The sequence below is a fragment of the Sinohyriopsis cumingii genome, chromosome 5, assembly GCF_028554795.1.
Source record: "Sinohyriopsis cumingii isolate HCF-2022 chromosome 5, ASM2855479v2, whole genome shotgun sequence".
Lineage (NCBI taxonomy): Eukaryota > Metazoa > Mollusca > Bivalvia > Unionida > Unionidae > Sinohyriopsis > Sinohyriopsis cumingii.
The window spans coordinates 79118731-79141037 of NC_142965.1; the positions used below are offsets into that span (position 1 = coordinate 79118731).

The 22307-nt window shown below is 35.7% G+C and overlaps 1 protein-coding gene and 3 non-coding genes across 4 annotated transcripts in view; 2 read left to right on the plus strand and 2 right to left on the minus strand.

Moving 5' to 3' along the window:
* Positions 1 to 226: 226 nt before the first annotated feature.
* On the minus strand, positions 227 to 313 carry Trnay-gua (transfer RNA tyrosine (anticodon GUA)). Its single transcript is given in 2 exon segments — positions 227 to 262; positions 277 to 313. It is a non-coding gene; the product is annotated as a tRNA-Tyr (tRNA).
* Positions 314 to 4653: 4340 nt separating this feature from the next.
* On the plus strand, positions 4654 to 4741 carry Trnay-gua (transfer RNA tyrosine (anticodon GUA)). The gene is given in 2 exon segments: positions 4654 to 4690; positions 4706 to 4741. It is a non-coding gene; the product is annotated as a tRNA-Tyr (tRNA).
* Positions 4742 to 5746: 1005 nt separating this feature from the next.
* Trnay-gua (transfer RNA tyrosine (anticodon GUA)) lies at positions 5747 to 5833 on the minus strand. Its single transcript is given in 2 exon segments — positions 5747 to 5782; positions 5797 to 5833. It is a non-coding gene; the product is annotated as a tRNA-Tyr (tRNA).
* A 7795-nt stretch (positions 5834 to 13628) lies between these two features.
* The window catches only part of LOC149799562 (uncharacterized), a 74102-nt gene continuing 65423 nt past the window's right edge, over positions 13629 to 22307 (plus strand). The window contains exons 1-4 of the mRNA XM_089958891.1: positions 13629 to 13727; positions 13883 to 13948; positions 16256 to 16360; positions 18780 to 19750. Of these exons, the coding sequence (XP_089815017.1) occupies positions 13646 to 13727; positions 13883 to 13948; positions 16256 to 16360; positions 18780 to 19750 (1224 nt within the window). The 5' untranslated portion in view covers positions 13629 to 13645. The remainder of the gene's footprint in view (positions 13728 to 13882; positions 13949 to 16255; positions 16361 to 18779; positions 19751 to 22307) is intronic.

A 22307-nucleotide genomic window follows, 5' to 3' on the forward strand; every position in this document is an offset into this window, starting at 1 on the left:
CCCCAGGTAAGCGGGCCCTGTGCGATCGCATCGTTCGCACCTAGCTAAGGCAGCTACCGTTATCTCCACATCACTCTGCTTAGGAGGAGCACGAAAAGTATACATGCACGAGCAGCACATTGATGGACACATGACCCAAAACACGTTTTCACGTTGGAAAGCAGCATCAATAGTTAAGTCCATATTCAATAATTCTTAGCAAGCTCAGTAATCGTTAAAAATATAATCCCGCGAACCGGATTTGAACCGGTGACCTAAGGATAGCTTTTTATTCTTCTACAGTCCTCCGCTCTACCAACTGAGCTATCACGGGATCTCGTTCGCATAGGCGGACAATTTGAGTGCAATGGTATTGTGTTATCTTTCGACAATACACATTCATGTAGTCATTAATGGACGTGTACATTACATTGTTAGATGGAGAGCTGACACAGACGAAAAACAAATCATCGACTACACATGCACATTATAGTCATATGAGGAAAGACTACACATGCGCAAACAAAGACACACGAACATAAATCACGTACATACATTCATCAAAATTAAGTTACATATGCATAAACGAATTCAATTGTATAGACATGCGAACAAAGACAAGGGTGCATATACTCGTGTATAAAATGGAGATTGTGCAAGATGAATAACGTGATCTGATAATGGATGACTGGAGCAATATAGAAGTATATACCACTTGGCTCAATTTACGTGTAATAATTGCATAGTGCTCAATTTACGTGTAATAATTGCATAGTGCGAATGCAGGATAGTTGAGTTTTCAATGAAGGAGATTTTCATACCGATGCAGGAAATTATTGTTTTACCTAAAGAAATTGTATAAATGTAGAAAGTATATACAATCTATGGTACTGAATCTGTATATCTCTTATGCTATACACTTTTTGCTCATGACCATTATATATATATATATATATATATATATATATATATATATATATATATATATATATATATATATATATATATACCAGAAAGTTCGAAAATATAACAGTTTACAGATTATTCGACGAGTTATGTTTAATTATAATCATTTATTTCTATATTTTATTTACTAACGTCACCGTTCACAACGATATTAGTTCTACACATGGAATTCAAAAGAACCTCTTTTGCGTGGATATGTATGGCAAGAGGCCCTTATAAATGGTCAGTACCGTATGGGTATGTATAGCAAAAGGCCCTTATAGATTCGATCGGTAGTTGCCAGTTGTCTGTACGTTTGATTAGTGCAGTTTTAACATTAATATTTTTGTTGTGAACCTGAATGTGGTCTATGAAAGAGTTAATACTTGTTAAGGTTTTCGAAAAGATGTTTGCTGATATGTTTTTTTTTAATTTATTAATAATTTGTGTAACTAATTAGAAAAGATATGGGTTAATAGGTATATGTGTCACTCTTTCTATTTATCTTATACATTGCGAAAACTTTTGCAAATTTCAACGACTCTGAATATTTACAGGAATTGATACTACAGTTAATTACTTCTTTCAGTTACTTAGAGATTGAGAATGTGAAAATGTCAAAACTTTTGAGGTGAATTATATCTATACCGGCCGATTTGCTGATTATCGTATATTTTAGTGATTTTACAAAGACTAAATATGAATATAATTAGTGAGATAATAAAACTAGCACGATCGTGTACGCGTTCATTCACGACAGCAGTAAATTTATTCATGTTAGGCTGTGTATAGGCCAAAATTACACTTGTAAAATTTTTGGCTAATGAGTGTAGATCATCTAAAGTGTTTCCTAAAGACAATACATCTTCACGTAGAATACAAAATAAACAAAGAAAGTAAAAACAGAGAAAAAGAAAGTCAGAGCTACACGAGATAAACTCTTATTTAATCTACATCTTCCCAGCTCTGGTTGCATTGGGGGCTAAGATGGGATGATGTCGTTGAAAGTTGGTAATCAGGTTCATAGTGATACCCGAGTATTTTACCTTGCTTTTCCGACATAGAGCATGATTTTGAATTAATGGTTCACTTTTCTTGGATAATTTCAGTACGAAAATGTTGCCCGACGAGTTATTTTGCCTTTTTATTCAGTACCGTCTGATGCCAAACTTCAGGAGTTCTGGCGCTTTATAAAACCGATCATTTCCATTTAGGAATTATGAAATTCTTGGCGTCATGCAAGATTTATTTACCCTCGAAATTAAAGAGCTTGACAACTTGCAAAAAACTACGCTCCACCGAAACTGAAGACTGGACAATACATGTACCCCAGTAAACATCAGCAATTCTACGTCTTGCACAAAAAAACACGTTAGAACACTATTATGAAAAAGTGTACTTAGTTCAAATTACAATCAAGACATTTATTAGACTGACCATAGGAAGTCATGAAAACAAAGCAAGGTAAAGGGGCCAAGTGTTTGGAACTATTTTATTATTAGCTTAACATACATACATGGCCGCCTATCTGGTCGGCGAAGACATATTATGGAAAACAGGATAGTAAAACGGCTAAGAATAGAGGAGCTTATTTCGCGGCGATAGTGCTGAGTGCCTCTCGTGCAAGACTTCTGGTTTCATGGTCATCATTTTGGGATACGCAATAGGCTGGATATAACGTGTAATTGAAAAATGTTTTTCAGCGAATGTATCAGTCAGAAATCTTATTCGAGATTTTATAACAACAGACAATGGAAGGGTAAATACATTTAAACGACACAAAACGAAGGCAGAGGACGTAATATATTTTGTAAACTATTTATCGAAGAACCGCAAAAACCGCTTCATTGGTAATTTACCGTTCACACAGTACCGGATGATCCATTAAGCACGCTACGCCCGTGCTTAGGCCACCAGCCCAATAAGGGTATCCTAAAACTGTCGGATGAATTGTTGGTGATAAAATTGATTGAATTATATTTGACCATTTCAATCTGCATGTACGAGTATTGTGATTTGAAATGATGGCATCACTGGTATTGTCCCTCTTTTATTGCTTTTATTATTGTTTCTTTGAGTTTCACATTTTGTGGGGCTGGGGAGCATGACAACATTTTCAGTGCTTGCGGATTTGGAAGGCCTCAATCCGGCACTGCGTATACGTACTAGAAACTTCGTACCATAGTTTACTGAAATACGAGTAAAACAATCCAGGGTTACACTAATAAATTGGCGTCCATCCGATTCTCTTTGTCAACTATTCATTGCTAAAATAATCCGGCTTCAAAACTTGCATTCAACACTGACTATCATTATAAGTGCTAGAGGATTCCAAACAGCTTTGGGCATATATACAGACAAGACAGTGACAGGTACAGCGACAAGAGATTTATACGCTTTGAAATTTTATATGTATTGTCATTTTAATGTAGTGACACATTTATATAGGCTACTTGCCATAGATATACACATTTGTAGTGACCCATTTATATGGCCCCATGCCTTAAATGCCCACACTGTACTTACCCATTTATATGGCCCCTTGACTTACATACCCACGTCGGAGTGACCCATTTATACAGTCCCTTAGCCATATATACCCACATCGTACTGACTCATTTATACGATCCTTTAGACATGCATACCCACAATGTACTGTTCTATTTTTATCGTCCTTTTGCCATACATTCATGATTGTACCGACCAATTTTCACGTTATAAAGACCAGTTTATATCTTATATCTTGTTTTTTGTTGTTGTTGGCCATGACCATCCACACCTTCCTTATCTATGTTTGCGGGATACCTGCCAAAGATACCGAAATTGCCCTGACCGTTTATAAGGGCGTCATGCCGTTCATATCCATCCTGTACTGGCCATTTATATAAGGACCTCTTGCCATACACACCCATGCTGTACTGACCATTTATAAGGGGCTTTTGCCATACATACCCATACTGTTTTGACCATTTATAAGGGCCTCAAGCCATACGTACCCACTCTAGAAAGGTGCTTTTCGAATTCCATGTGTAGAATTAAGATTGTTGTGAACGGAGACTTTCGTACATAATATAGAAATAAGTGATTATAATGAAAAATAACTCGTCGTGAAGTCTGTACACTATTATATTTTCGAACTTCATGAGATATATATAAAGTGGTAATAAGCAAAAGTGTATAGTATATGAGATATGCACATTCAGTACCATAGTTAGTATATACTTTCTACATTTATAAAATTAGTTTTAGGTAAAACAATATTTTCCTGCATCGGTATGAAAATGTCCTGCATTGAAAACACAAATATCCTGCACTCTCAGTTTGCAAATTATCACACGTAAATTGAGCCAAGTGGTATATACCTCTATATTGCTTCAGTCATCCATTGTCAGGTCACGTTCTTCATCTTGCACAATCTCCATTTTCTACACGAGTATGTGCATCCTTGCCTTTATTCGCATGTCTATACACGTGAACGCGTTTATGCATATGTAACTTAATTTTGATGAATGTATGTACGTGATTTATGTAAGTGTTCCTATGCGCATGTGTTGTCTTTTCCTCATATGACTATGATGTGCATATGCAGTCGATGATTTGTTTTTCGTCTGTGTCAGCTCTCCATCTAAAAATGTAATGTAAACGTCCATTAATAAATACATCAAGGTGTATTGTCCGAAGGTAGCACATTACCGTTGCCATAAAATTCTCTGCGTATGCGAACAAGATCCCGTGATAGCTCAGTTGGTAGAGCGGAGGACTGTAGAAGAATAAAAAAGCTATCCTTAGGTCACCGGTTCAAATCCGGTTCGCGGGATGATATTTTTAACTGATTATTTGAGCGTATTATGAATTATTGAATATCGACTAAACTATTGATGCTGCTTTCCAACGTTGAGACGTGATTTGGGTCATGTGTCAATCACTGTGCTGCTCGTGCCCATTTACGTCTCGTGTTCCTCCTAAGCAGAGTGATGTGGCGATAACGGTAGCAGCCTTAGCCAGGTTCGAAAGGGGCGATCGCAATAGGCCCGCGTACTTGGAGTGGGGGTGGCAGGGAGATAATTGTGGTGTTTGTTCTGTTTATAATTAAATTAGATTATTTAAAATATACATTTTATTTTGGAGTCAAATTTGTATTATTCGAAGAATATTTCAAACCATTTCTTCAGTGATAAATTTACATAGAATTAACTGAAGTTAGTTGGTGATCGGGACCGATCCAGTGGCCTAAGTGGTGAGAGAATCTGCGTCGGATGGGGGAGGTCGAAGGTCCGATTTTCGGCCGCGTCGTACCAATGGTACCACAGCATTCGCCTGGCTTGGCGCTGAGCATTAAGAGCTTAGTGTAAGGACTGGTGTGACTGGGCATTACATTATGCCACAAGTCTGCGGGATGATGCCTTATTGCTAGATACCACTACAAACGGCTACACTGCCGACATCATAACGATATGATTCAAATTGTTAAAGCTAGATGAAACAAAAAAGTTGTTGATCGGAGATGGCCCACATTATATAATGATCACTTAAGTCTATAATCTAATTTAATTATAAACAGATCAAACTCCAAAAATTCTCTCCTTCTCACCCCCACCCCAGGTAAGCGGGCCCTGTGCGATCGCATCGTTCGCACCTAGCTAAGGCAGCTACCGTTATCTCCACATCACTCTGCTTAGGAGGAGCACGAAAAGTAAACATGCACGAGCAGCACATTGATGGACACATGACCCAAAACACGTTTTCACGTTGGAAAGCAGCATCAATAGTTAAGTCCATATTCAATAATTCTTAGCAAGCTCAATAATCGTTAAAAATATAATCCCGCGAACCGGATTTGAACCGGTGACCTAAGGATAGCTTTTTATTCTTCTACAGTCCTCCGCTCTACCAACTGAGCTATCACGGGATCTCGTTCGCATAGGCGGACAATTTGAGTGCAATGGTATTGTGTTATCTTTCGACAATACACATTCATGTAGTCATTAATGGACGTGCACATTACATTGTTAGAGGGAGAGCTGACACAGACGAAAAACAAATCATCGACTACACATGCACATTATAGTCATATGAAGAAAGACTACACATGCGCAAACAAAGACACACGAACATAAATCACGTACATACATTCATCAAAATTAAGTTACATATGCATAAACGAATTCAATTGTATAGACATGCGAACAAAGACAAGGGTGCATATACTCGTGTATAAAATGGAGATTGTGCAAGATGAATAACGTGATCTGATAATGGATGACTGGAGCAATATAGAAGTATATACCACTTGGCTCAATTTACGTGTAATAATTGCATAGTGCGAATGCAGGATAGTTGAGTTTTCAATGAAGGAGATTTTCATACCGATGCAGGAAATTATTGTTTTACCTAAAGAAATTGTATAAATGTAGAAAGTATATACTATCTATGGTACTAAATCTGTATATCTCTTATGCTATACACTCTTGCTCATGACCATTATATATATATATATATCAGAAAGTTCGAAAATATAACAGTTTACAGATTTCTCGACGAGTAATGTTTTATTATAATCATTTATTTCTATATTTTATTTACTAAAGTCACCGTTCACAACGATATTAGTTCTACACATGGAATTCAAAAGAACCTCTTTTGCGTGGATATGTATGGCAAGAGGCCCTTATAAATGGTCAGTACCGTATGGGTATGTATAGCAAAAGGCCCTTATAGATTCGATCGGTAGTTGCCAGTTGTCTGTACGTTTGATTAGTGCAGTTTTAACATTAATATTTTTGTTGTGAACCTGAATGTGGTCTATGAAAGAGTTAATACTTGTTAAGGTTTTCGAAAAGATGTTTGCTGATATGTTTTTTTTTTTTTAATTTATTAATAATTTGTGTAACTAATTAGAAAAGATATGGGTTAATAGGTATATGTGTCACTCTTTCCATTTATCTTATACATTGCTAAAACTTTTGCAAATTTCAACGACTCTGAATATTTACAGGAATTGATACTACAGTTAATTACTTCTTTCAGTCACTTAGAGATTGAGAATGTGAAAATGTCAAAACTTTTGAGGTGAATTATATCTATACAGGCCGATTTGCTGATTATCGTATATTTTAGTGATTTTATAAAGACTAAATATGAATATAATTAGTGAGATAATAAAACTAGCACGATCGTGTACGCGTTCATTCACGACAGCAGTAAATTTATTCATGTTAGGCTGTGTATAGGCCAAAATTACACTTGTAAAATTTTTGGCTAATGAGTGTAGATCATCTAAAGTGTTTCCTAAAGACAATACATCTTCACGTAGAATACAAAATAAACAAAGAAAGTAAAAACAGAGAAAAAGAAAGTCAGAGCTACACGAGATAAACTCTTATTTAATCTACATCTTCCCAGCTCTGGTTGCATTGGGGGCTAAGATGGGATGATGTCGTTGAAAGTTGGTAATCAGGTTCATAGTGACACCCGAGTATTTTACCTTGCTTTTCCGACATAGAGCATGATTTTGAATTAATGGTTCACTTTTCTTGGAGAATTTCAGTACGAAAATGTTGCCCGACGAGTTATTTTGCCTTTTTATTCAGTACCGTCTGATGCCAAACTTCAGAAGTTCTGGCGCTTTATAAAACCGATCATTTCCATTTAGGAATTATGAAATTCTTGGCGTCATGCAAGATTTATTTACCCTCGAAATTAAAGAGCTTGACAACTTGCAAAAAACTACGCTCCACCGAAACTGAAGACTGGACAATACATGTACCCCAGTAAACATCGGCAATTCTACGTCTTTCACAAAAAACACGTTAGAACACTATTATGAAAAAGTGTACTTAGTTCAAATTACAATCAAGACATTTATTAGACTGACCATAGGAAGTCATGAAAACAATGCAAGGTAAAGGGGCCAAGTGTTTGGAACTATTTTATTATTAGCTTAACATACATACATGCCCGCGTATCTGGTCGGCGAAGACATATTATAGAAAACAGGATAGTAAAACGGCTAAGAATAGAGGAGCTTATTTCGCAGCGATAGTGCTGAGTGCCTCTCGTGCAAGACTTCTGGTTTCATGGTCATCATTTTGGGATACGCAATAGGCTGGATATAACGTGTAATTGAAAAATGTTTTTCAGCGAATGTATCAGTCAGAAATCTTATTCGAGATTTTATAACAACAGACAATGGAAGGGTAAATACATTGAATCGAAACAAAACGAAGGCAGAGGACGTAATATATTTTGTAAACTATCTATCGAAGAACCGCAAAAACCGCTTCATTGGTAATTTACCGTTCACACAGTACCGGATGATCCATTAAGCACGCTACGCCCGTGCTTAGGCCACCAGCCCAATAAGGGTATCCTAAAAATGTCGGATGAATTGTTGATGATAAAATTGATTGAATTATATTTGACCATTTCAATCTGCATGTACGAGTATTGTAATTTGAAATGATGGCATCACTGGTATTGTCCCTCTTTTATTGCTTTTAATATTGTTTTTTTTTCAGTTTCAAATTTTGTTGGGGTTGGTGAGCATGACCATATTTTCAGTTCTTGCGGGTCTGGAAGGCCTCAATCCTTCACTGCGTACAAATACTAGCAAAAGCCGTACCACAATTTAATGAAATACGAGTAAAACAATCCAGCGATACATATATCCTTGCCTTACATATCCACGTTGTAAAGACCAGTTTATATCTTGTTGTTTTTTTTGGCCATGACCATCCACACCTTCGTTATCTATGTTTGCGGGATACTTGCCAAAGATACCGACATTGATCTGACCGTTTATAAGGGCGTCATGCCGTACATATCTATACTGTACTGACCATTTATAAGGGCCTCTTGCCATACATAACCATACTGTACTGACCATTTATAAGGGCCTCTTGCCATACATACCCATACTGTTTTGACCATTTATAAGGGCCGCGAGCCTTACGTACCCACTTTTTGAATTGCATGCGTATAATTAATAGTCTTGTGAACGGTGACTTTCGTACATGATATAGAAAAGAGTGATTATAATGAAAAATAACTCGTCGTGAAGTATGTACACTATTATATATTGTGGTCATAAGGAAAAATGTATAGGATAAGAGATATGCAGATTCATTACCATAGTCAGTGTATTCTTTCTACCTTTATAAAATTAGTTTTAGGTAAAACAATAATTTCCTGCATCGGTATGAAAATCTCCTGCATTGAAAACACAAATATCCTACACTCGCACTAAGTCATTATCACACGTATATTTAGGCAAGTGGTATATACCTCTATATCGCTAGAGTGATACATAGATCAAGTTCTTCATCTTGCACAGTCTCCATTTTATACACGAGTTTGTGCGTATGTCTATACACGTGAACGTGTTTATGCAGATGTAACTTAATTTTGATGAATTTATGTACGTGATTTATGTACGTTTATTTGTCTGTGTGCCTTTGTTTGCGAATGTTTTGTCTTTCCTCATATGTCTATAATGTGCATGTGTAGTCGATGATTTGTTTTTCTCCTGTGTCAGCTCTCCATCTAACAATGTAATGTACACAACCATTTATAAATACATGAAGGCGTTTTGTCGGAAGTTAATGCGACCATTGGAGGCGAACATTGTGGAGTTTGTTTAAAACAGATTATAGTTAAATAGATTAGTTAAAAATAAATTTGATTTAGAAAACAAACCTGTATTTTTGTATGAAAATTTTCTTCACATTACTTCAGTGATATAGAAATGTATAGATATAGGTCTTTGGAGCCCTTTGTCCTCATATCGCTGAATGCCCACACAGCCCGAAAACCGCCGGTGGGAGATATCACACTGTAGAATATAGTGACATGATGGAATAAGTGAGATGTTGTAGAAAATAGTGACCTAATCTAACAAGTGAAGAAATTGAGATCCATCCCCCGTGTCCATGGTTAGGATATCGAAATAATACACCCGCGCACCGCACATCTGAAACGCACTGTAGTGTTTGGAGAGAGAGAGAGAGAGAGAGAGAGAGAGTACTTTAAGTAAGCTCGAAATAACATGAGAGATGGTAAATTATAGTTGCGCAGTTTACTGATGTGTCTGTATCCATACAAAATCTGTAATATTCAGCTAAGTATATTCGGAACGTGTTATTCTCAGTTGCCTTTCTTAAGTTAATTCAGTATAATTACCATTTATGAAGGTTGAAACTTCACAGAAAGCATTGCGCGATGAAATTCGCGTTTCTGTCCTTTTTTCGATGAACTTACTTATCCGGCAATTCATAACACATACACACAGACACACACAGTCGTTAACAAGATTGACGAAACGGTATTTTAAGGGAGACTATTCAATATCGCTTTGAACAAAGGTTCACTTAAGTGACTGTTCCTATAACCCATTTTATTTACCTTGAGAAAACATTTCGTTACAACACCGTATTCCACCTCGTTTATATTTTTAATTTACCGTAAATGAGTAAATAATATTGAGAGTATTTTTGTATTCTTACCATTATTATTATTATTATTATTCAACAATCAAATATAATATTTAAAAGGAAAATCTATGCATTAGGGAAAATAGAGTTGAACTGTTATATTCACATGACAAATTTATCTACGTAAACCACGATATTTCTTTCAGATGTATTTTTAATAATTTAAGGCAATGAGAAATACCCAGGGAAATAATAAAGATTTTTTTCTCATGATTTTGGAAGAAACAGTAAAACTACTTTATTATTTGTTTTCACTGTAACCCATATTTGTAATGTTGACTCCTTGAATCAAATCTTCCTGTTATTAGTCACAGTAATGCAAACAAAGCGAGGAATTAAAAATTAAAAAAAATAAAAGAAAGAAGGAAAACCGAGACTTGATAGACTTTTGCTTTGAAAGTGCTCTTTAAACAGTTTCGGTCAAAATTAGGTATGGATAATCCTTGTTTGGATTGTTTATTTTTCAACATGGCTATTTCAGAGAAGGAGAGGGTGATAGAAATTAAATTTAAGGTTTACAATTATTTTTAAATTAATTAAATTTTAAATAGAAATATCGCACGTGTGGATGGGCCTGTACGTATCTTCAATGTGTGCTCGCAAATGTTGGTTAATGTTAGCGCTGAAACTGTTCGTATACAAGCTTGATAGACAGTGTGCTCTTTTTTCGTTCATTATTGACATAATATAGGTACTTCGTGTGTATGTGCTTATGTGTATGTTTGTTAAAAATATAATGCGTAATGCCCATTGTCGGCGTGAGTGGGTGGGGTGCCACAGGCAAAGGGTGCACCTTTCGGACCTTTATTTGCAGCTGAAATGTTCATAGCATTTCACCTTCACCTTAATCGAACTTATATTTAGGTGCGAGGAATGTGGGTGGGGTGGCAGCGGACACAAATGTTGTTCTTTGTAGCAAAGATGAGACGCCACTAAAGAACATAACCTCCAGGCACCTCGAACCTTGCGCCGCCACTACGATAGCAGACTTGATGCCTCAGTGGTCATACGTTTACCCGTACAAGTTTGCAGCTAGTCAAACTGGAGATTATTGCAGATAGGAACTAAAAGTTCCGTTTTCATCAGTCATACCGGGATACAGTCAACTTAGAAAGTTATTTTATTTTATAAACAGTTGCAAAATCATTCTCTCTCTCTCTCTCTCTCTCCATAATGCCTTTGTGTGAAATAATAATTCATTGCAATTTTTTTTAAAACGCAAGAAATCAATAATAAAAGTGACTAGTTGTATATAAAATACAATAGCTGTGAAAAGCCTCACTGCTGAGGTATCACCAGATTTGCCAGCCAACGGGTTAAAAATGACAACAGAATGACGACAAACACGTTATATGTCAAATATCGGGGAATCAAGACAAGTTAAATCTGAAGCATATAAACCAAAGGATTTTCAATAATAACAAGAAATTACGCTGTTCATTTGTTTATATGCATATATTCTTACCTACGCAAGCAAGTCCTCCTTGTAATTTCCAACGACAATTTCTCAAACCGATCCGGTTCAAGCGGAACTAGTGCGGCTTACATACGATAAAGAAACACGAGACACTGAAGCATAATAGCATATGAATAATAAGGGAATGTTGTAAGAGAGAAAATCGTGGTTATGAGTTCCATAATTTGACTTTGCTTGAGAATGCATGCGGTCTTAACAGTCACTTGAAAATGCGAAGAAAAAAAACAACACATTTCACGTCACAATGTTTCATTGCTAAAATTATGTGTGCCTGAAACTGAATCTGGCTTTCTAATAAATGGATATTTTTGACATGCGACGAGAAAGATAAACGGAAACCATTCAAAACAGTTTGTTACAAATTGCAGTTGTTGGACCGAAAGGGTACATATATTAATTCATTTCCCATATATCGCAATGCTAATGTTTGGAAAAATTAATAAACATCCGCAGAAAGACCGGATATATATATATATATATATATATATATATATATATATATATATATATATATATATATATATATCGCTGAATTGCTAACGTAATCATTTGAAACTTTTTATATCAGTTAGCACAGCTTAATTTGAAAGTTGGTTAATCCATCTATCCCGAAGTATCGATTTATCTCCACGTGTATTCTTGCTGCCCAGCTAACTACCTACCAACCTAGCTACATATTTAGCTATGAAGCATACAAATTAGCTTAAAAAGATGTATAATTCCACCTTGAGTTATCAAGATATATTTGCTGATCATTGTACTCATTGTACTCGTTTACCTCTTCCAGAATGCCAACTCACCCTTGTACAAAGTACAATTATCTGACGATTAAATAATTGCTAGTGTATTAACTATCGCTATGACACAGAAACTGACGAGGAAGTTGTTATATAAAAATTGGGAATTCCCGGTCTTACAGAACTTCCTTGTCGGGTTTAGCAAAAATTACGTAACTAATAGTATAGTGATCTGTGATTTTTAAAAAAAATTATCACATCGTATGTGCGCATGGGTTACGGACTGGCCAAGCAGGAACGCTTGCTGAATTATTATTATTATTATTATTATTATTATTATTATTATTATTATTTGGGTGGGGCAAACATGTGGCGGTCAGCTATTATATTTTACGGATGTAGGCCAAACCATGATTGGAGGTGAAATCGTGGGGGTTCGGGCAAGCGCTCCTCCCCTCATTGACCCTATGTGCGGGCGTTCATGTGGCCATCCGATGTCAACCTTGCAAACCAGTCTGGTTAAAATCAGATCTTCGTAGGATTGTGCAGATATGATTTTATTCAGATTGCTTTGCAAACAAATTATACTAGTAAAGATTGATTAGCTTTTCTTGATCACATTTTTGGGGAAAGCAATAATGTTCACAAGGAGCAGTTGTGATCATATTAGCACACACACACACACACACACACACACATGCTCGCACGCGCACGCACACACACACATTCTGTTAAGAATAAATGTGTAATATATTTTTTAAACGTTAATAATCTTTTCCTCTATGAAAGAAATATAAGACATAAGTTTGCAAACAGCAAGCCGGGGGAAAATTATTGTTTTCCCAAATCTCTCTCTCTCTCTCTCTCTCTCAGATTCCGATGAAGAGTGATGATTTTAGATTCCGATAAGGCAACATGATTTGTTTATTTTTTATGCTGTACCCATCTCTCGGGACACTCCGTTGATGACGTCATGCTCGATCATCTCCGGTTTGGCAGAAAGCAACAAGAAAAGTAAAATGGCGACTTCGGACGGTAGTCCGTCGCTATTTGCTGGTCAACAGTGGTCCAATTGGGCCTCAAATTTATCGCCTGGTTCAGGTATTGTCAAAATAGCAAATATATTTATTCATAAACGAGTTAATAAATTAATGCTACCTCCTAGAGAGCGTGCTTAGGTCTTTGAAAATTGGATCAAGATTTGAAAATAAGGTTTCTGGAAATGGTGTCATCCTGGGATTTTTGCTCTATTTCAGAGTCAAACGGTGACGATGACGAAGAGAAAGAAGAAAAATCAGAGAGTATGAAGCTCAAAAAGAATGGTAATAAAAACATTGAAAACGCACAATACATCAGTTGCCCCATCACTATAAAACCACCTTTCACACGTGTAGATGGAACAGGTTTGACAAGAGTTTTATGATATGTCAAAAATGACATGTTGAGACATTTGCTTGAATTACAAAAGGTATTGTTATCCAGTATAACTAAATTTGTTAAACATCTGTATAAGCCAACCTTTTCTGTAATAACTACAATTTCAGAAGGAAATCCCGTGTTGATGTTTTGTTGTCAACAAACATTAAAATCCATATCTGACATTGTTTATATGGGTCAGCACTATTAAATTGTGTGCACTTTAGATATTGGTATTTATTGCAGTTACCAACATAAAAAAAATCGCAAGTCCATATCAGGATGGTTAAATCCGTATACCCTTCCAGTTATCAGGTAAAAAAAAATACTCCATTAAGTTAAAGCAATAATTTCAAACATTGACAACCTGAAAGCAGTTATTTTGAACATGTATATGAATCATAATTTTTATCAGATCATGACGGACATGGAAATTCTTGTACAAACTGGCTATTTTTGCAATTCGTTAAGTGTATTTCCTGCAATGTATTGTGGGTAGAACTGATGCACTGTGGTACTTTTTCTGGTTTATCCCTTTTGCAATTAACATTTTAGAATAGAAGAAATATAATACCTGTCTTACCTTGCAGAAAATTACCCACAGTGGAAAGGAAGGAAAGAGCTGACACAGTCACTTTGAACCATAATGGAAAATGTATTTTGTGGCAATTAAAATATTTTTCTGCAAACGCAATTTTGAATACTTCTGGTTGGAGGAACATTCTGGTATCCCTGTAGCTCTGCTCCATAGGTCAACATTGGTGTCAGCATTTTGTAGAATGGTTTAATGGCTTAAAAGAATCTACCAGGGTTTAGGATTCTACAGTACATTGTTTTATTATTTATTACAGTAATTTTTCTTCATTGAATCTGTTGCCAGATATCTTTTAGCCATATAGTTTCTGCCAACCATCACAGCAGCTTGTACCCCTGTAGAGATTTTAGGAAACCAAAAATATTAGGGATACAAAATGTGCACAAAACTTGCTGATTTCATTCACTGATTTATGATTTCTTATTTGTCATGAAGCGGTCCGTAACATTGTCACCTTTGTGTTTCAAACCTCACTGAACTTCAGCAAGTACAGCATGTACAATTGTGTGGATGAGTATGTATGTATTCACACATACGGAATGATGTCGTTCATAGTGTTCCATAAGCTTCCCATGCATTTGTAAATTTTCTTAATGTTGAAGTGCAGTGGCATATATGTGCCACTTTTTTCAATATTTTTGGAAATACTAGCATTAGATATTGCATAAGTTGGATGCAGATGAGAAAGTGTTTACTGTTATGTCTGTGGAAACTTTGCACCCACCACTTCACTGAAGATAGACTCTTCCACCAACCAGAAAATAGCCTCGTCATTTTCATTAAAAACAAAAGAAGGTGCCACTTTTAGGGAATACTTGGTGACAGTTGAGTTAGGAACTAAAAATCAATGGAATTATTAAGTTTTGTGCATTTTATATATCCATGATGCTTTTCATTTTTAAAAATTGGTAGAGGGGTACAAGCTGCTAGTGGGATAGGTAGAAAACTAATCCATGTCAGTTTGGGGTGGAGGGGAGTCTCCATTGTAAATTTTTTTTAGTTTTGTCAAGATTGGTGTGCAGTCCTGATTTATCATATGATTCTTCTCAAAGACTTAATTGCATTTATGAACTGCAAGAAGAAAAAAAAAAGATTTATCACTTGTATCATAAAAGTAGATGTATCATTCTTCATGTAACAGTTATAGAAGTACTATATGTTGGTAGATTCTTCAACCACTTTCCCTGCACTTAAGAAAAATTTGGTATGTTGATGAATGTACAATTTCTTGAGAACTCACAATAAAACTGGTCATACTGATTCCTAACAGTGGAGTGAAGTGATTGCTTCATTTTGGATAATTATTAATGCATCAGTAGAATGATCTGTTATGTAATAAAGATTTACTTTTGGCAATTCTCCAGCACCTGAACTCCATTGTAAATCAGATGACTAGTATGATCATGGCAATTTGGAAATGCTGCTGTACATGTGTTGTCAGACCAGTTTGAAGTCATTGTCAGTGCAATAGTGATGTACTATGTTGAATAAAAATTACCTGTTATTCTGATTCTGTAATACTTCATTTAAATATTTGTTGCAATAAACATTTATTACAACAAGCAGACCAGGTTTTTAAAGTGATAATAAGCATTAATTTTATTGTTTTAATTTTCAGATATGCCCCTATTTGGGTTGTGTCCTTCGCAAGATGAGTTCTATCTGGTCGTATGTGAAAAATGCAACAAAGTCATCAAGCCTCAGGCATTCCAGCATCATATAGGTACTGCAGCTGAGGATGAGAATTTTCAACCAATTCAGCAGAGACGGAACAAAAAAAAATTCATAAAATATCAAACATTTTGTTTGAAATTGTTTCACTGTATTTGAATTAGGTCACATATGTAACACAACTACCATCACACATGTGATGACTGTCATAAAAATAAGGTGAGATTTAACATACTTTCATAGTTCCGCTTGAGCTAACTGGTTCCAGAGTTTTGATTTTATTGCCTTTGGGAGCCATTTACTTGAATGCAGTGGATATTTGCTTCAAATGGTTACTGATGTTACAGTCAGTCAAACATGGAGACCTTGGGTACCTTTGGTAATAGTGCACACTTTACTTACAGTATGGTTTCCATTAAATCTCTTTAGAGTGAAAGTCTGATTAAAGTACTTTCAGATGACCAAATCTTATGAATAATGTTCATATTTCCTGCCTTAAAATATTTTGTCAGAGGTCTTAAATTCATGAGCAAGATGGTGGTGTGCAGTGCTGATCTCGGACATGCCGACACCTGCACACGCCAGTTTGGTCACATAATTTATGAGTTCTTTCAAACCAAAACGAATCGCTTTGGTGGCCTAGTGGTTAGAGCCTACTCCTCAGAAGTAGGAGGTCTTGGGTTCAATCCCTTAGCCGAGTCATACCAAAGACTTACAAAAATGGTACTAACAGCTGCCTTGCTTGGCGCTTAGCATTAAGAGGTTTGTGTTAGGGTTTGTCGGCCTGGTGTCAGGATAATGTGCATGGATGGAACATCATGCTACATGTCTGCAGCATGATGCCCCAGTACTAGACATCACTATAAACTGCCACACCTGAGGGTCGGTGGTTCTTTTTGGTTATTTCCTGTTTTCTTCCTCCACCATTGATACTAGCCACCATGTATAACATACCATGTGCTGAAAAATGGCATTAAACCCTACAAGAACAACAACAACAATAAACTGCCACACTGCAGACATCATAGCAATATGACTGAAGGTTTTTTAAAGCTATGTTAAAAATCCTAATCACACACACACACACACCAAAACAACCCCACTGCTAGTGCTATCTCCAGGGATTTAAAAAAATTAAAACCTTTTACATATCTGCACACGATTTCTAATTATATTGCAGTGGTTCAAATCCTTGACTTGAAATGTGTGTTATGTGATGTGTGACGTTACACCTGCTTACACACAAATGTCCAGATGGGCAGGAGCACGTCCTGGCTTAAATAATGGAGGGCTAAAAATAGATTTAATATGATTATACAAAGTTCTTAGAAAATTCATTAAAATAATCTACTATCCTTCTGATGCAACTAAATGCATATTACTACCCATAATATGAGTACTTATGATACAAGTAGTTGCACGATGCAATACATTTAAGAAAGATATTAGCAATGAACACAAAAATCCTCATCATCTAATTTTGTTTAATTTAATTTGATACAGTATAGTAGTTGTATCCAGTTCAATGAAGTCATTACCAGCTTAATATATATACACAGTCCAATAAAAGAGATTTTCCGTTTTGGTAAATATTTTGAAACTTTTAACAGTGATTTTAACATCTGTGATTGACACTTTTGAAAGACCAAAATCGACGGCAATAAAATCTGCTTTAAATTTATCAGAAATTTTGATGCTAAGATTGTAATGTTCATTGTGCTTCAGATATCACATTATGATGTAATTAGTTGGTAATTTTGGATTGAATGTCACAATTTACATTGTATGTAAAACCTAATTTTATAACTGTAAAACCAGTATTAACATATATTTGTTTTCAAATACAAGACTCTTATTCATTAGATAAAATGAAATTGACTAAGTATGGTTTGATTATATCTTTGAAAGCTTGCTATTGTGTCTTTTGAAATCACTATTTTTCGTGGGTTATAATTTTTTTATGTAAATTTTGCGGTGGTTATCAACTATTGATTTAATGTCCCAATGAACAGGACCGCTCGGAGCTTCTGCCTCGTATGTGGTAGGTTGCGGGTTCGAACCCTGGACGAGTTGTACCAAAGTCTTATAAAAAATATTACTTACAGCTGCCTCACTAGGAGCTCAACATTAAGAGGTGTGTTGGGACTGGTTGGTCTGGTGTCAGAATAATTTGACTGAGTGGGACATCATGCTACATGTCTGCGGCATGATGCCCCAGTGTTAGACATCACAATAAACTGCCACACTGTTGACATCATAGTGATATGACTGAAAAATTGTTAACGCTACGTACAAAATCCATATCACATACACACACACACACACATGTCCCAATGAACATTGATCTTTTAGTAAAAAGAATCGCCGATTGTTTACATTTATTATTTGTGCATGCTTCTAACAATTTTCTTTTTTTAAATAAAAATTGTCCAGCAGCAGACCAACAAAAGTGTTGCTTAATTTACTTTCAGATACACGTCACCATGGAAAGTCCGGTGGGACCCCAAGTTCCTCTCCAGTAAAGTACGCATTTTCATCAGGGTCCTCAATTTCACGACATTCTGTCTCCTCTGCATCGTTGTCATCGTCAATCAAAAGTCATGTGCCTCCGATCAAGTCGTGTCATTCTGTGCCAACCAAAGCCAGTGTCAAAGAGCCACCACCTTTATTCTCACAGAAGGTTGGGACATTGGCAACAAATTCTGGTGCCAGTAGTACAAGTTGCAAGGTCAAGGACAGCAAGTTCCAAAAGAATCACACAATGCCAGTTGTGAAAGTGGAACGAATGCCAGATACTCTGGCTATGAAAAAACAGTTACCTGCCTCACACTATAAAGAAACTTCACCCACAGTTAGTTCACCTCTTACAAATGGAACTCACAAAAACAGCACATTGACAAATAGTGGTGTCTGTTCAGAAAGTCCTAGTCCATTACTGGATAATTCCACAGTATCATCTTTGCAAACTCATTTGCAGTCCCATTCAACTTCCCCGCCACAATTATTGCTGAATCAGGCAAAAAGTACTCAGGCAAAAAATGTTGTTGTAACAGCAACAACCTCCTCAGTGGCTAGGAGTCTTTCATGGGCAGGGTCGTCAGCTGTGACAAATATTGCAGTGAGTAGTAATTTGCACCAAATTTCTGCAGTGCCCTCAAGTGCAGCCACCACTACCTCAGTTGCTCTAGCGAGTTCTACAGGGACACTGACAACAAACACAGTCACTACAACAACAACAACCATGTCGGCAACTCTAACAACTACAGTGACTAGTACAACATCAAGTATTAGCGCTGCAGCAAATAGTTTTAAAAAGTTTACAAAATTTGAGAGGCCTGACAAGTTAATTCCACTCAAGGACCGGGAGTTTGATCCAAACAAACACTGTGGTGTGATTGTTGCTGACACGGGGAAGTCCTGTACACGATCTCTGACATGCAAGGTGAGAAGAGTTTTCCTTGCATTTGCATTTTTGTGTGTGTCTGCAATCTTTCATTGTAGTCATGCATTGTTTGTATTTTTCAGTTCTAGATTAGGTCTGTTACTTTTTTTCACATTGCTGTGCTCAACACAAATTCATGCAGTTCATCAACATTGGTGATGTTAAAAGCTTTATGCTCAGCAACCATGTCAAGGTGGTGATGAGCATCCTCAAACCACTTGTCAATAAGTACATATGCTTAATGCTTTGTGACCATGTCATGTAGATGATGGACACATTTACATTTTTCACTGATCAATTTACAAGTCTAAAATATACTTATATGTAGACTGCCCTCCCCCCCAAGTATGTATCTTTCCTATTGCACTGGTTTTAAAATTAGGGTAGGTAGGGATATTAAAATTTTGTTTAAAAATTTTTTTATTTATGATAATGTTTAGTATTTATAATGTACTAAAGGCATCAAGTAGTGGGCTAAACTAGAAGCACAAATTAAATTTGGGAATTTAGAAAATATTTTTTGTATATTTATTTATTTTTAACCCAGGGAGAAAGTGTTAGGGTCGACAATAAAAAAACTGAGATGGTTGGTTGACTGTTAACATTTTTTTGATGGCCTAAGTATAAACATTGAATTTTTTTATAGCTTAGGTCAGAAGTTTAAAGGCTATAATGAGTTGAGAAAATAAAATGGTTTCTGTGTAATAAGTTGAAATTTACTAATCATACCTTCATCAAAACATGGAGATGTTACCCTTGATAACAGCAATACCAGTAGTGATTAATTTTACATCTTTTTGTCAGATCAGGTTCTCAATAGATTTAAAAACTGAAGAGTCATTTGACCCTTGACCCCATAAGCTCAAGAATCAAAATACAAATCTTAAGAGTAAAGCTGAAATCTCAGTAGTGATTAGTTTTTGACAGTTATAGCTGGGATTGTTTGTTATTATGGAGCAAACTGATTTTTCAGATTTCTTGTCTCCTGTGAAAGAGAAACATTTGTTCGATATTTTGTAAACCTCCCCCCCCCCCCAACCCGATAATCAGTGACACACATGGCGATTTCTGATTTTTGTATAAGCATACCCTTTCTAATTGTGTATGATTGTGTGTAAATTATGTTTGGTATATATATATATTAAATAGAAAGATGGTAATTTTATACTTTTATTATATTTTTAACTTCCTAACACATTATATTTTTAACACAAAAAGTAATGTTAAATGCAAACATACCCATAAATCAGGGGTTGCAGTACCAGGCAAAGTGGGCAATGATTAAGTCACTGAAAAATGTAAATTTCACCTGCTTCTGTTAGAAAAACAAAAATGACTTTGCCCAATGATTTTTATTTGATGCACAATGACTGACTGTATTTTGTAACTTTGGAAATGCTCTCTCCGTAAGTTCTGACAGTGTTGTGTTGCAACCCAAGGCAAAATGTATTTATGTGTTGTTGATACCAATTAAGCCAAAAAACAAACTCTTGCACATTTACAACTGTGTGTTCTAATAGCTAACTTACCGTTAACCCTTTCCCGAGCAAAGATATCACTGCTTTATTTCCTGAAGTTAGGCCTACTGTACAGTAATATTTGATGGTGAAAATAAAACAACTTCTGTTTCGAAATTTAAGCATCAGTATGTGAAAAGTTGTTTTGGTTTTTTCAAGAATATAATCGGTGAAGGGCACTTTCTAATTAAATTTTTTTAAATGACGATTTTAATTGCCGTGTTTGTTTTATTTTCTTGATAAAATCAGTTTTAAACCACAAGTGAACCTGTAATGGCAGACATTGTTGAATCTATGAAATACCACTTCATTAGATTGTCTGTTTTTGTAAATAATTGGGTAAATAGGCTAGAGAAAATATAAAATTCAATGAAAGCTAGAAAGTCAGCGGTTATAGGCAAATCCCTTTTCCCAAAAAATAGATGCTCAGTGGCATAATACATGTTCTTGGTTGTGTTGATTCGGTGGAAAGAAGGGTCTAGTTAAGTCATATATCGACTTTAATTCTTCATTGTATTGTCTATGAATAGTTACAGTAATGTTTTATTGGCAACAGTGAAATTATGACAAACAGTATGGTATGAAGTCACTTGTACATTTGCTCCTTTGTACATGTAACAGGTTGTTTCATAGGAGTTTAAGTCTTTTTGACTGCAATTTTAGATATTTTATTAAGCATTTTTACTGACTTTTGCAATTACAGGACTCTAATCTTGTTACTCCTGTCAGTTAAATTAGTTACAGTATATAGTTTCTGCTGTGCTTTTTTAAAGTCATATAGTCAGAATTCACTGCAAGTGTCTCAATCAAAACATAAAAGTATGAATACAATGGGTATGAATATAATAATTTGTAACCATGTACAAAATATGCTGGTAATAAACATACAACTGATTTTCAGCTTGAAAATAAATTATTGCTGAAAGCTAAATTTTACTTCTTCAATTTACAACCCTTTCAACATCAAAGTTGTTGACTGTTAACAGTGCAAAAATACATTCATTATAACAAAATTGTCCTATATCATTATTTAATTGAGA